The sequence below is a fragment of the Melozone crissalis genome, unplaced genomic scaffold (assembly GCF_028551555.1).
Source record: "Melozone crissalis strain CALT ecotype California unplaced genomic scaffold, PUWL_Pcris_2 ptg000006l_1, whole genome shotgun sequence".
In the NCBI taxonomy this organism is placed as follows: Eukaryota; Metazoa; Chordata; class Aves; order Passeriformes; family Passerellidae; genus Melozone; species Melozone crissalis.
Window position 1 is genome coordinate 24,339,856 of NW_026535784.1, and position 14,665 is coordinate 24,354,520.

Here is a 14,665-nt window from a genome sequence, read left to right on the forward strand (position 1 = left end):
ACAGATTTTTTTTTCTAAAAGACAAGCCAGGAGAGATAGGGTCTGCTTGCAAATAATTTTCCAAATAAGTTATATTTTGGCATGATATTGGGCAAAACAGTCAAGAGCTGTTTGGAACAACACAACTTCCCTGAAGACATCAAATCCATTACCTTTGGATCCAGGTTATTTCTATGCATTGCAATACTGAGAGATTACAATTTTTTTTAAATAAGAAAAACCTTAGCAATGCTGCTTCACTACCTGATACTAAATTAATAGCAAATATCTATAAACAGAAATCATTATTTCTTGCCATTCGTGGCAGTAAGAGTGGTAACTGTGGTCCCAATTTACATATTATTTAACATAAAATGAAATTAACTAGAAATGGAAGAAACTCTATTCTCCTTCACACACCAGTTTTCAGTGGCAGCAAAGAAAGAAGGGTAACACAAGACAGTGAGACAGTTGGCTGACACTCAAAACATTTCATTCTCCCACTGATATCTCATGGTATGTTCCACAAAAGAAAGCTATTGATGTATGTTTCAGGAAGTTCAGATTAGAAGGGCTGAATAAGTAGTAATACTTCATTTATCTGAATGCTGCAAGCCATTTCTACTATGGTAACAGATTCATCTGCACAAACTGCAAAACTGGGAGAGGCAGATTTAGAAGTATAAGCCTTGCTTTATCACACTGGAAATACCCTAAAGTAATTTAAAAGCTATTCAAGTTTTTAAGTGTAAGTGTAGCTGCCTGTTATTTTCAAACCCTAACCTACTTCACAGCAATAGAACTTGCAGCCAGACCCTTTTCACCTATTAGGTATGCCAAGTGGGAAAAATGCACACTTAGAATATGCAGCGGTACTAGTAGAGATTATTTGTTATGTCTTTTATATTTACTCTCCAACTTACTCCACCAATTTACTCTCCAATTTTCTTTTGTGAGGTTGAGCTTGAAGCAACAATTCCACTTACTTCCTACTGGCAAATACTTGGGGCATCCTTCACATATAATTATCTATTTAAGTGAAGGTAGAACAAAATCCAGCATCACTTGCTACAGTGGAGTAGAACACAAGTTGCCATGCATCTGTTTTTCAGTAGCACACCAGTTATTCTTTTTCCAATTTTTTGGGGCAAAGCTCCCCATTTCAATTCTTTTTCATACTTTATTAAATATATGCACAGGTTCAATGTTAACATCACATATAAGTTACCCTGTTTTGACTCTGGCATGTTTTTTGTTGGGTTGGGAGTTTCTTTAGTTGTTTTGGGAGCAGGGTTTTGGATGAGCTTGGAAGATCCTTTCTGCTACTGAGACTACCTTTGAAATTCCTAGTGCTACCTTTATTTTATAGCTATTGTAAACACATCCATTGGATGAGAGTTGCATAGAGTACAAATTGTACTTACAAACACAGAAACACCTGGAAATAAGAATCTCCATTCAGTTTTCATGTACATGCCTACTGAAGCTATGACCTACTAAGACTGAAATCAGGCACATCAGGCAGGTCATTTAGTACCCAGTCTTGAATAGATTAAGTCAGGAGCAGAATGTCATTGACTTAAACAGGAACATGATTAAATTTAAAATCCCCCATGACGAATGGTTTCCAGCTATTCAACTTCTCTTGCTCAGAACAGATAAGCTGGCTTTACTTCTGAACTATTTTTCTCCTTGGTGGGTGACACAAACACTTAACATACTTGTCCTGTATAAAATTTCTCCAGCAGACTTCTGGATTTAGAATATTTAGTAGGATTCAGTGTGTTTGGTATCTTTCTGTGGTGCTGTATTAAACTGCAGTGTCAGACATTTAACCAGTACTTCACTTATTCTTCAGGGGGATGGGAAAAAAGTGATATGAACAGTTAAGCAACCCATAACATCTCAGGCTTTTAGAATCCTTTTTTAAGAGCCCTGCTTTGCGACACACAGAAGTAATTTTATAGCTCCCAATGTGATCAAAGAACAACTCTGGGAAGAAGTCATTGAAAAAGGATGTCAGCTGCCCAAGTAAACACATTTATGATGTTTGCTTGTTATTAGCCAGGGAGCTTCTAAAACTGGTATGGCTGAAAAGACATGTTTAATAAGCAATGGAAATCACCAGCAAGACAAGAGCACCAAGTACAGTTTGCTTAAGGGAAGGAAAGAAAGAGGAAAAGCAGCAAGAGGGGCTGGATGAAAACATTTTGAGACAAAACAATACAGAAACATTGACAAATTCTCAACAAAAAGCACAAGAGCTTTGACCTCCATTTGCAAAGCTAGTTTATCGTCTGGACTTTCATCTTTATATAAGAGAAAACATAAGCAATTCAAAACTAGTATTCTGAATCATTCATAAGAGAATGTCTTTCTCTCAGAGTTTATACAGAACTGATGATCTACACAGAGATGATGATTTTCTCTGTCACACCACTGAAGCATGAAGAACATAAGAGCACTTTAGTCACTCTGGTAAAAATCCTAAAGGGCTCGATAAAGGAAGCAAATATAATATTTCATCACTGAAAGACAGTGGTTCCCACTCTCCTCTGCCATGTTTATGCAGTTCTGAAGTGTTTAGATTTTTGCAGTTGCTACAACAAAGTTTTATAAGTCACAGGATGGGAAAATAAATTATTTCCTTAAGGTATCAGGATTCTATTTTGCTGAAGAGGGCACTCATTATATACAGCTAACAATGCAGGTGTAGTATACTTCCAGTTGCTGAGAAAAATGATACTTTGATGTCTGCCTGCATTTAAGGAGAGAGAAGAAAATTCTGGATATCTTGACCTTGAAGCAGTGCAAAGCACAGTCATGGAAGTTAGACACAAGGCAACAAGCTGAAACACCTTAAAAACGTGTTAAATATTACATTAAATTTCACCTGGAATTATTCCCTTCCTATGGGAAAAACATCTGATTTTATTTGGCTTCCCCTGAACAGACTGCATGGTTATGCTGCAACATATCTGAATTACTCTAGGTACTCGGACACCTCCACTTGAATGACAATACAAGTAGTGCAAAGATATCCAGCCCAAGGATCCATTTAATGCTAAAGTGCAATGACTAACGTAGAATAACCCAACACCTGTGTAAACAACTCTGTGTCCCCCATTGCTCCATGTGAAGAAATTTCATCAGACTGCTGCAAACTACCCTCAGGTCATACTGAAAACCCAAGAACAAGTTCCATCCTCTTCCTCCCAAAAGTGCTTACATCCTAACCTCACCAAGTCACCGCACTGCAATTGTCAAGCACAATATGACAACAGAAGAATCCAACCTGACCTGTGCTCTAGATTACTTCAAAATTCTACACTTCAACAATTGCTGTAAGTATCTTAAGGGTGGTCTATAGTAATAAAGGCAGTCAAGATCTATGCTATGGTCAAAGAGAGCAAAGAATGAAATTCATGATAAAGCTTCTTAGAAGTGCAATCTACATCAAAACTGGAACTCAGTGCTGTTTACATAACACTCATACATATTCATGTTCCTAGATGGACTCTGAAATTCCATCTGGCAGTTACCCCTTCCCTTATTTATTGACACACTCTCTACTGCTTAGTGCGCCTACTGCCCATGTGACCTTGGAAAGAAGCCGCACATCATTTTAATCAAATTAAACCACTACAAGCAAAGACAGTCATATTGGTGCTGCAAAACTAAATATGGCTCCTCCTGGCATTTAACAACAACAGAAAATAACCTTTTAGGCTTGTGATATACACAATCATTGCCCCATGTACTGTTGCTGAGTTCTATGAGCCTGAAATAATCACTAACAAGCTTCGATGCATTCTGCTGTTCCAAACCCGCAGTATTATCTATACATACTTGCATTCTCCACTACAGACTATGACCTGGTTTTCACATGCCCTACTTTTTTGGTATACTCAGCTCCAACTAACCACTGGTAGTCTTTCTGCTAACATACTAACTTCCTACAAGACACAAGGACAGCAAAGCAGAAGGGGGAAAGCAGGCAAAAACCTCTGTGGCTTCAGTGCTGTGCTACTAGTCTACATACTGTACATAGAGAAAACACACAAAAGGTCTATTCAGCACTACTTATTTAATGTAGTGCTGCTCAACTAGAACACAGGGCTTGCAAGCTATTTTACATGTTGTATTCCACAGACACCTTCAGGCAGAGTTTGCTTTCACATCTACTCAAAATAAATGAAATCAAAAGCTGATTCTTATAATTGCAAAATTCTCTTAATACATGCACTGACATTTATCTTTCCAAAATTACACAAATTAGAGTAGCACTTAATGAACATCTGGAAGACTGAACATTATCTCCCCTTATCTTCTCCTTTAGGATTTTTGGTCCTGGAGTATGTGTTATGTAGAAATTTCACATTATTTATATAGTCATATGCACAAAGACACCCTTTACATAAGAGTTTTTGGCATCAAGGTATTTAAATCCTAGTTTAAAGCCAACACAAGCAACCTGCAAACAGAAGCCTGTATTGTACAGTTGGCCTGTATTATGTTCATAAATGCATTTATCATCCCAGAAGAATTTTGAAGCTGGATTTACTTTGGCAAGGATAAGAAATGACAAGGCAAATGGTTTAAGCTGCCGTGTGAAAAGACAGGACAGTAAGGAAAGCTGACTGGTAGCATTCAACTCCAAGGAAATAAAAGCAGAAAGGGTGGTATTCCAGTGAGAGAGGAAATTCTTGAAGAACTTCTGCAAAAGTAGCTTATGCAGCTGCTTCCTCCCTCTAAGTAAAAGGAAAGAAAACTGTAAATAGTACAGTGGAGAAAAATACTTATATAAGATGCTCTCGGGTATCTCTAGATGTCACACAGCTCAGCTGAAACAAAAAAACAACTTCCACCCCTCACCCCCAAAATGACATATATATCCTGGAATAAAGCCCACCTTCCATAAACTTGCTTTATTTGCTTCGCCTGACATTGCAAATAAAAATCAGGTCAGATGCAGCTGAGAATTTTGTAATTATTTTTTGTTTGTTGTGTTCTCTGTGTGTGTTGAATTAAACACACACGCTTGTCTCCAGTGTCTCAAAACGTTGTACCTTTTACGTTTCTCTTGAAAGAAGAGGCACAAAAGTTTCTTTGTTCCACTTGCAAGTAAGATGTATTTAGCACAACTGTGATAACAGCTACCTACAGGTAAGTATTCAAATATTTCCCACAGACAGAAAGCCACACCATGACAGCCTGTATTCATTCCCTCCCTTCTTCCCCTCTTGCACCCAAATAAGATACAGAAAAGACAGTGCTCCCAGCAGATAACCATTTAAATTATTAGATAAATATTTAATAGCACAGACTTCCTGATACTATTTTTGGATTTGTGCAAGGAAAGAACAAATCCCAATTTGCATTTCACAAACAGAATAACTATCTTCCAAACAAGCAGCTCAGCACACATGCAAAGGCTTAGAATATGAAACTACTTTGCTTGAAAGTCAGATTCTGTCTGAAATTCAAAAACTTTAATGCCCAGTACAATTCTTACTTGCTAAAAATAAGATGCTGTTAAAGTAAACAAGATACTCAGTGCATGCTCTAATCATCACATTAAAAATACACAAACCTGTATGAAATATAACAGTGCTTTTCTTGTAGCCAGAAGGCAGACGGATGTTTCGGAGCAATCCCTTTGCTGTCAGCCTTATGCGCATGTTGGATAAGGAAAATTTCGGGGACCATAACATGTCTTCAGTGCAGTTGGAAGACAAACAAGCAAGAAACAGCCTCCATGTACCGTCACATCCTATGTTTTTAAATCACTACTGGCAGAAATGAGCAATTCTTGCTAAAGAAAACAGGCTTGAAGAAATAATCAGGTCTCCATTCCTTTGCTGTTACTCCTTATGCACAGACAAGCAAAAAATCAGTAAAAGCAGATATCCACAATGTAAATGCTGCTGGCAGCTTCTCCCCACCAGATGTTCTGGAAACAAAGCTTGTCCTCAGAATAAAACCGACTTAGTGATTTTGAAAACCAGCAGCCTCTGAATTGCATCACAGTACCGATGCTCAATCTGCTGTGGGACTCCGTGAGCTGGGAACTGGAAAAGGAGAAATGGGAGGAGGAGGATGAGGAGAGAGGAGGAGGAAGTGGGTGGTCTCACCAGCTGAATATATCATCCGGCAATGTCACAGTCCATGTAATTTTTCTTTGGAAACTGTAAGGAACATTATTTGAATATTCCTGGAGGCATAGTTCAGCTTTGCTCTCCAAAAATCTTCTCAGGGTGCACTTTTTAAAACTGTTTCTTTCAATCAAATATTATGTCCACATTTAAAGTACTAACAAATCCAAAGACACATCTATTCTCTAAGAACAATTCACTATTTGAGAGCTGCTTAAGGGAAATTCTGCTTAGCTTGGCAGCTCAACACTGCAGATGCTTCTATTTAGCATCAGAGGAGAAGGACTCGGGCATTAATTCACATTAAAACAGTTCTCTGCCAGCTGGGTTTTGAAGGCACCCAAACACTGAGGCAAATAAGCACTGTTGGAGGAATTCTTACAGAATATATGTACTCCCTATATTTGAGTAGCCCTCCTATAAAAAGTTTCCTCTTACTATTTAACAAGCTGAAAAGTTTTGCATATACTTTGTTGAAGTCCACTGCCATTAGCAAAAATTAATTTTAAAAAAATTATAAAATAAAGGAGTAACTGTTTTACATATTAAAAAGTGTCACATTTTTTACCTGTGACCATGACTAGACATATATGCACTGGCCACGTTCCTGTGCAAAAAGAAACATTTCACTACTTTTCCTGAGGTCAGCAGCTGCCTTACCAGGCAGCCACTGCAGCAGAGACCACCCAAGTACTCTCAGCCAATGCTGGAGACAAGACAGTGGCAGCTCATACTTCTTTGGCGTTGTTTGAAGAGCTGGCCTCCACAGACTTTGTCACTCTTTAGAGACAACAAAATTAGGTACTTTTCCACTGATTCTGCACTTCTACCATTTCAGCAAATCCCAGCCAATATTCTCAATCATCTATACCTTTGAACAGTTTTTCCACTTCCAGAAACAATTAACTCAACTTAGTCTGAAGCAGCTATAAGCCAAATTTAATGTCACAGTGACAGCTCTCATTTCAGCAGTGCCTTACCTGTCCTCTCTTTACCTCCCTACCTTAAAAATCTAACTTTCATATTTTAATAGCATGTCTTACTTGCTCAAGATGCACTTTAAATTTATAGAGCTTATTTTCCACATCAGCTAGAACTAAAAATAGCATGTTGCTGCTGTATCTGGGTATCTCTGAGATCACGCAGAGCCCGGTGCAGTGACAGTGAAGCAGATGCTCACTGTATGTAGAGCAGAAGAGCTGCAGCACAGCACCCAGACAGACCCACCAAGGCAACCTCTACAGCAGACTGTGTGAGAATGCACCAGCATGTTTTCAAAGCAGGTACCAAAATATTTATTTCCCAGCACACTGATGAAACACCAACTCTGAAGTACTATAATACATCTTCAGTCCACACAAAACCATTCAAAATAAGTACAAAGACAGTAAATTAGGTTTTTTTGTTAGGTTCCCAGGGCAGCCTCTGCACACAGCAGGGCATGCATGTCATTACTGCTATAAAACCTCATCTATTCCTTCTAGTCTGAAGAGCTTTGGAACAGTAATGTGTGTTCATCTATCTTTCCAAGAGCCTGCAGTTCCAGACTCTTTCCTAATCCAATACTATTATCAAAGACATTGCCCCTTTCTGGGCTGCATTATTGTGATGCTTGAAAACCACACTGAGCAGTAAACCAGAAGGCTTGTTCCAGCACAGTTCAGTAGACTTGTGCATTCATACATGCACAGTTTCATTAGCACATCTCATCAAATATTAGATTGTTATTGTTAAATCCTTTCTTAATTAAGGCATTTTGAGATGTTTGCTGGGCATACCGTCTTCAGACATCATTTAGCACCCAGCTGCATCAAGTTTTACCCTTTTGCCAGGGCACCCCCAGAAGAACTCCCTTTTATTTCCCTCCTATTCCCACATTTCTCCAAGGGAGAAGCTGCCCCATGTAGTAAATATTTTCTCACCTTCCCAATCTGATGCTCTCAAAGGTGGAAACAATCCAACCAGGCTAAAAAAAAAACCCAAACCACTGCAAACCAACAAAACACATCCAAAAAACAACCCACCACTTCTCCCCATCCTTGCATCAGTGCTTAGGAGAAAGGTAAAGAACTCCTCATTGGCTGTAAAACCAGAGAAGATGGAACACCCCGTTGAAACCTCCTAGGAATCGGAGCTAGAACAAAGAATCTCTACAGGAAAAACATGATGTAATGAACTAGTTTGGAAACTGCAGAAGGAATGAATCACCATACAAAATATGAGCAGACCAAAGCTCTATATGAACATCAAAATCCTTTTAGGAAAGACCAAAACTGCTTCTACCAAGATACACAAATAATACTTTTACTGCCTCTTCTTTCCTGCTCTTTGTTTGGGTGAAAATAGGCCATGAAGAAACAGATACATCATATTATTTGTAAAAAACATTCTAGTCTGACAAAAATGCCTTTCCAGCCTCTAGAGTTTTAATTCTATTAAACCCCAGAAACTTGAAACAAGTCTGTGTTATTAAGAAGCAGACCTGACAGCACAAATAAAGAGCAATGGATGCATGTCTCATCTAGTGCCATCTAGTACCCAGTGCTCTGAGTGCTCTGACAGCAGCCACCAAGAGCACTGCCCATACCAGTCTGAACAGCTCCCAGGCAAGATTCAACTTGCAGAGAGGCTTCTCCAATAATCCTTCTAGAGCTCAGTGTCACACCACAGCACAGCTCCACTGTGGTGGCCGTGCATGTGCCAGCATGGTTTCCTTGGCTCAGGAAAACAGCACCTTCCACTCCTGTCTGCAGTCCCACGATAGTCATCTAGGGCCTCGTGCTGCCAGACTACAAAGCCAGGGCGTAATCCAGGGGAATCTTAACAGAGCACGCCAGGAGCATGCACTGTCTGCAATTCATGCATAACATGAGGATCACAGACAGGTCTTTTTCTTTCTTGATATTAGAGAAAGATGACAGAAAAGAGCACCAGAAAAGAGCAGAATGAAATAGGAAGCAATATACAAAGGACAGAAGGACAAGACAGATTTTATTTACTAGCATCTTACTGCTGGCTTCCCTCTGACTCCAAAGCCAGAACTTGTGATTAACATGGAAAAAGGGGCTCTATCCTGTTATGACCATGTAATTCAGTCTGGGTTGCTAAATGCATCAGTACCTGATGACACCATCAGATTTATGGAGGGGCCACACCTATTTTAACCCCAGCAGATTTAGTATATCTGCCATTCCTGGGAACATCAGCAATATGAAAAAAAAGAAGCAAAGCACACTGGCATGTATAGGCTCTCAATTCAGCCTCATGAGGCCTAATCCACAGTGTCTGCGTTTCTGCTGTCCCTTCCCCTCTCTCCTCACCCAACAATCTCTAAAAATGCCATTGGAACACAGTTAAGTGTCTCACTGTATAAAGGTATAAATCAGGAGCTAGATATTTAGATCCAAGAAGTCCATGTAAAGGACACTTGGCTCCATGTCACAAGACAGCAAGAGCAGTGCAGAGCAGATGGACTGGCATGCTTTACTTCATGAAGAACTGAAGGGTAATTGCTTATGCAAAGAGAGATGCAAAAAACAGGAACCTGCTAAGAGCCAAAGGGTCATCTGTGTCCTCATTTTTATTTCTGGAAAATGACTGCTCCCACTCCACTCTCCTGTGATCTGCTTGCTCTAGCCAGTGCTCCACTTTGAAAAGCTAATCGTCCTGTAGGCAACAGTACTTGCTGCCACAGTGAATGCAAACTGCAGCTTCAAGACTAATTTTAAGCTCAAATCCTCTCCTGAAAAAAAAAAAAAGAGGAAACATCTCCCTTCCTCAGAGCAGGAACTAAAATCCTAAATAATTTATGTTTCTTCTTTCTGTACACAGAAGCTTTTAATCATTATAAATTCAGCAGCCTGTCAAACTGAAGGTGATGCTGTAGTGGATTCCCAGGCAAACTGATTCAGGAATCAGGCTGATCTGTGTCTCCCACATGCAAGAGTGGTATTTACATTATCTTCACTCTTTTATAAGTGAGAATAGCCACAAAACACTACAAGAATAATTTCATTTTTAACTTCTGATTTAAGGGAAGTGCATTTGCAGGATGTCCCTTTCAAAATGGCATTTTGGTAAGACTTCCTCAGTCAAGATCCTACAGAGCTACTACTCTACAATACTGTACAATATCAATAATGTTAGAGTAAAATGCCCTAAAATTTGAAATAAAATGCCCTTCAATGATCTGGCCAGATGTGAAAAAGACTCACAACCACCTCTTTGCTGCCATTCAGAAACAGGGTAGGTGTATGCTTTAGTTCTTGTGAGCTCAAACCTCATGCAACAAAGGAAAAAAAATGCTTTAACTAGACCCACAGCCTAAATTAATTATTTATTTACACAATACTGATTTACATTCCCCATGCACATGTATTTCATCCATGGCCCCACAACAATACCCAGAGAGCCTCTAAGAAAGAGCAATATTGTAAACAAAGTCAATTTGGCAAGTTTATGCCCTATGACATGACAGCGGTTTATCTGGACAGCACAAAGGACATTCAAGATAACTCACTGACTTTTGCCTACCTGTGTGGGCTTTGCACACCCTCCCTCACTGCAGACATGCAGAAAAAAAGGCAGATGCACAAGTTGTTTAACCATCTTTGACACAAGGCCATGAGTTTCACACTTCTGTGACAGCTCAATGATCTCTCAAGTATTATGTCCACTTAAGCCCCTAACAGGGTCCAATGAACTCCAGTTCCCAACATGGGAATTTTCTCTATCTATCACTTGGACTGAGCTGATGCGGTCTGTAGATATCCCTTTCAGCTGCCCTCTCTACTCACACAGAAGCTGGCCTACCCAATATTTAGACAAGTGTGAGAAAACCAAAGCTCTGTGCTGCTCTCCTGTGTGGCTTGTTATTGTGAAACATCAAAATAAATACCAGGGAAGAGAACCACAGACATTCCTCCCCACAACAGAATAAATACCACAGAAATAAACTACAAACATTCCTGCTGTAGAAAGCCTGCATACTTCTGCATCACCACTTGTTTGGAGTATGGATGTGTGGAGCCGGAGAGCGTTCTCACAGAAGTCTGGAACTAAATAATAACCAAGAACTCTGAAATATCTAACCTGTAATCCAGTAAACAGGTGCTTGCTTAAAGGCATTAACAGAAGAAACAGACCTTGTAGTGTGAAAACCATTTTGGTTGGGCTACAAAAGGCCTTAACGAATGATTGTCTGTCATGACAGCAAAACTGATAAAATCCCTACCAAGTCCTCATTGCTGGAATTTTAAATATAATCCCAACATTTTCAGTCCATCAATCTGACAAACTGCCCACACAATACTACTACCACTTAAATTAGATGGCTCATATGTTACTCCATAGCAAGCCTTGAGGTTTTGGAATTCCTTGGTTTTTTGCAAAAATATCTGTTGAAGGCACAGGGAACACTGCTGTTAGCACCCAACAACAGACAAACTTCCCAAATGCCTAACTTTCAGAAGATCAAGTTTGAGAAGAACACAAGGAACATGAATGCAAATACACTGATAGACTTAGCTGAAGGGACCAAATCTAATATATGTTAATATAGTGTTGTCATGTACCTCTGGCTTTTTTGCATCTTGTTGCCTATTGTAACAAACACACTATATCAGAAAAACACCATTTGTTTAAATATAAACAGTCAAACAAAAAAAAGTCACTCAAAATAGATTACTTCAGAGTTTAGAGTGGCATTCTCTGATTATCAAAACCAGCCATTCCACTTTGAAGACTTCTGGAGCATTCTGGTTCTCACCCAAGAAATTAAATCCTTCGATCCAGTTGTTGTACTATACTTTATTTAGTAACAGTGTAAAAATCTGGCCAAGAAGGTAACACTATTGTGTTTCAAAGATTATTTCAGGTTTACAGACATTCCTTTAACTCTTCAAAATAAATATCATTATATGTCCCCAATGAATACGATCATTAAGAAATTCCAATTAATACATTTAGATTATACGTATTTATTTATATAGAAATGGCAAAACAAATGCCAGCCTTCATAGCTAGTTCACATGCAGTAGCTACTCTACTTAGCTTTGCTGTCTGTTTATAAGAGCATTAGCCTGAAGGTATTCTAAGGTTGGATCACGAGACAATTGAGTCATTCAGATAGTCCTCATAGTTCACATGAATGAAAAAAAATCTAAAAAAAGACTATAGCCAGCTTTCTATTGCAGCTAGAAAGGCAACAAAATTGTCCAGCCTTTTTACCTTCCTACAGTAAAAAATCTGCAAAAAGAGGTTTAAGTCTGATGTCTGTTGCTTTTCAAGGGATAAAGGGAAAGTATTAATTTACATTGTTCAACTCCCAGAATTTCCAGTGTATAAAACATTAACTGTTTTAAATGAATACAGAATCACCCCAAAACATACAAAACTGTTCCAAGTTCTTCTTCTGGATTTCCTGACTTTTCTTGTGGAGACAGGGACAGAGGCAGAAAAACTGATGAACCCAACTTATTTACAAATGCTGAAACTCTTAACACCAGAGACTGAGAATCCAGAGTATCCAATGCTTCTGTATTTAAATTCCCAGTTAGAGCTAGTCAGAAGTCCCATTTCTGCAATGTGGAAGACCTGCACCTCTTGGCTGTCAGGGCATGTATGTTCACATACTTATCAAGGCCTTTTCAAGTCTCCAAGCAACACCACTGCCTGCACAGATTCTTCTACACTTGCAAAAACTCTAACAAGCAAATACACACCACTCTCCAATCAATAACAATTCCCTAAAGATCTTCTAATCAGATATAAAAGGAGAAACAGAGCCCTAATGAGTTACTTGAGCAGTTATTCCTCATCTTTTGGGGTAATTTGCCATACATTGCTGAATGCCAGTCAACAGGAGACCTAAGTATCTGACACTCAAAACAATATGCATCACATCTCAGAATATTCTTCCCAGCTTTTAAGAAAAATACACTTTGACACAGTATAACATCTAATTTTAAAATATTAAGTCTTGTTTGTTGTTGACAAAGCACAATCAGAGTGTGATAAACATCAATCCTTGTTTTTCAGACCTGGAAAGTGCAAGTATTTTGAGAGTAACCTTTTCTATCACAGAATCTACAATATAAGAACTGCTTCCTCTCAAGTTTCAACAGGGATGACTAAGAGCATGAAACAAAGGGGTGTAAACTGAACCTTAAAGTATGCCTCCAACTTGTGTCTGAACCAGAGAATTTTGTTAGCAAAAGCATCTTATCCCAGTATAAAGGTTTGAGTGAAGAGTCAGACCCCACCTTTAACAACCTGTTCCAAGGGAAAACTTCTTAGACTGTTATATTTATACTTTATTTTTCCATTTGAGCTTGATCAGCACTATTACTCACTGCTGCAATAAGCCCCCTGACTTAATTTCTTCCCTCTCTGCGTTATATTTTCTCACAAACAGCTGAACTAAAACAAACATCCTTTCTTTAAGATACTAAGAAAACAGAACACCATGGTGGAGCATGTACCCTTTTTTCATAAAGCTTCTTTGATTGTCATGGCTTCTACAGCCTTTAGTAACCAATTCTATGCTGCATACTCTATCCCAGTGCTAAAAGATACAACATAAATCACACTGTTCATATTGAATAACACTTTACAGGTGTATCCATCAGTTGTCCTTGCTGTTATCCTGACAATGGTCCTATGCAGCACATGTAAGTCTAACTTGTTATTCATAATACACCACAGATCCCTTTCAGGGTCATGGAAAAACAGGATAAGCCAAATATTCACATGCTTTATTCCCAAAGTGATTGCTTTACCTTTGGAACTGCCAAACAGGATATTTGCTTTTGCTTGACTTACATGGGTTCAGAGATTACTGTGCTGTAACTTAATGTTTGGCCAGTAACAGAGACCTGAGGTGTGAATACCCACTGCCTCCACCCACCCTGCACTGTAATATACTACAGAGGCATTAGACACAGCCAGCTTTTTCTACAGGGAAGCTGAAGTAAAAAGGAAACAGCACTTGCATTTTTAGAGACAGTTTTGCATATAGTTCAAAATTCCATCTCATAAGAGGCAACATTTTAATTCATATTTACATTAAGATATTACAGCAAGTGCACATAAACATCATTACTTGCAGTTAGAAAGTTAAGAAGTATAATAAAACATGCCCAAGAACTTAATTCTGCCTTAGCTTTAAAGCCAGTGCTGAAGAAATACACCATAGAACTTGCAGAATTTATCTAATGCACTGAGCATCACCCATGAAAAATACAGAATTCAGAAAAAGAAGCCTTGTGAATGTTTTAACACAAACAAGAAACAAACTGTTGCAAACAGGCAAGTCTGTCCAGTTTTACAGGCACACTAACAGTATGTTGCGGCCTGCTTCATCAAGCAGATTCTGGCTGTGCATCATTGCTGTAAATGAACGGAAAATGGAGAAACAGCACTAACATTAAGGGAACAGAAGTGTACCTAGAAAAACCTGCTATTTTCTCATCCTTGAAGAAATGTGAAAGGCAGGATGAACAACCGAGCTAGACACTTAGTTATACCTTAAT

The 14,665-nt window shown here is 38.8% G+C and overlaps 1 protein-coding gene across 3 annotated transcripts in view; it reads right to left on the reverse strand.

The window, feature by feature from the left end:
• Positions 1-14,665, reverse strand: part of MTUS1 (microtubule associated scaffold protein 1) — an 88,110-nt gene that overhangs the window by 47,914 nt on the left and 25,531 nt on the right. Inside the window, exon 1 of one of the 3 annotated variants that reach the window (XM_054295544.1) lies at positions 5,573-6,035. The exons of the other annotated variants lie outside the window; for them this stretch is intronic. Coding sequence (XP_054151519.1) covers positions 5,573-5,693 — 121 coding nt within the window. The 5' untranslated portion in view covers positions 5,694-6,035. Of the gene's footprint in view, positions 1-5,572; positions 6,036-14,665 lie in introns of those variants that run through there. 3 annotated transcript variants of the gene reach the window in all.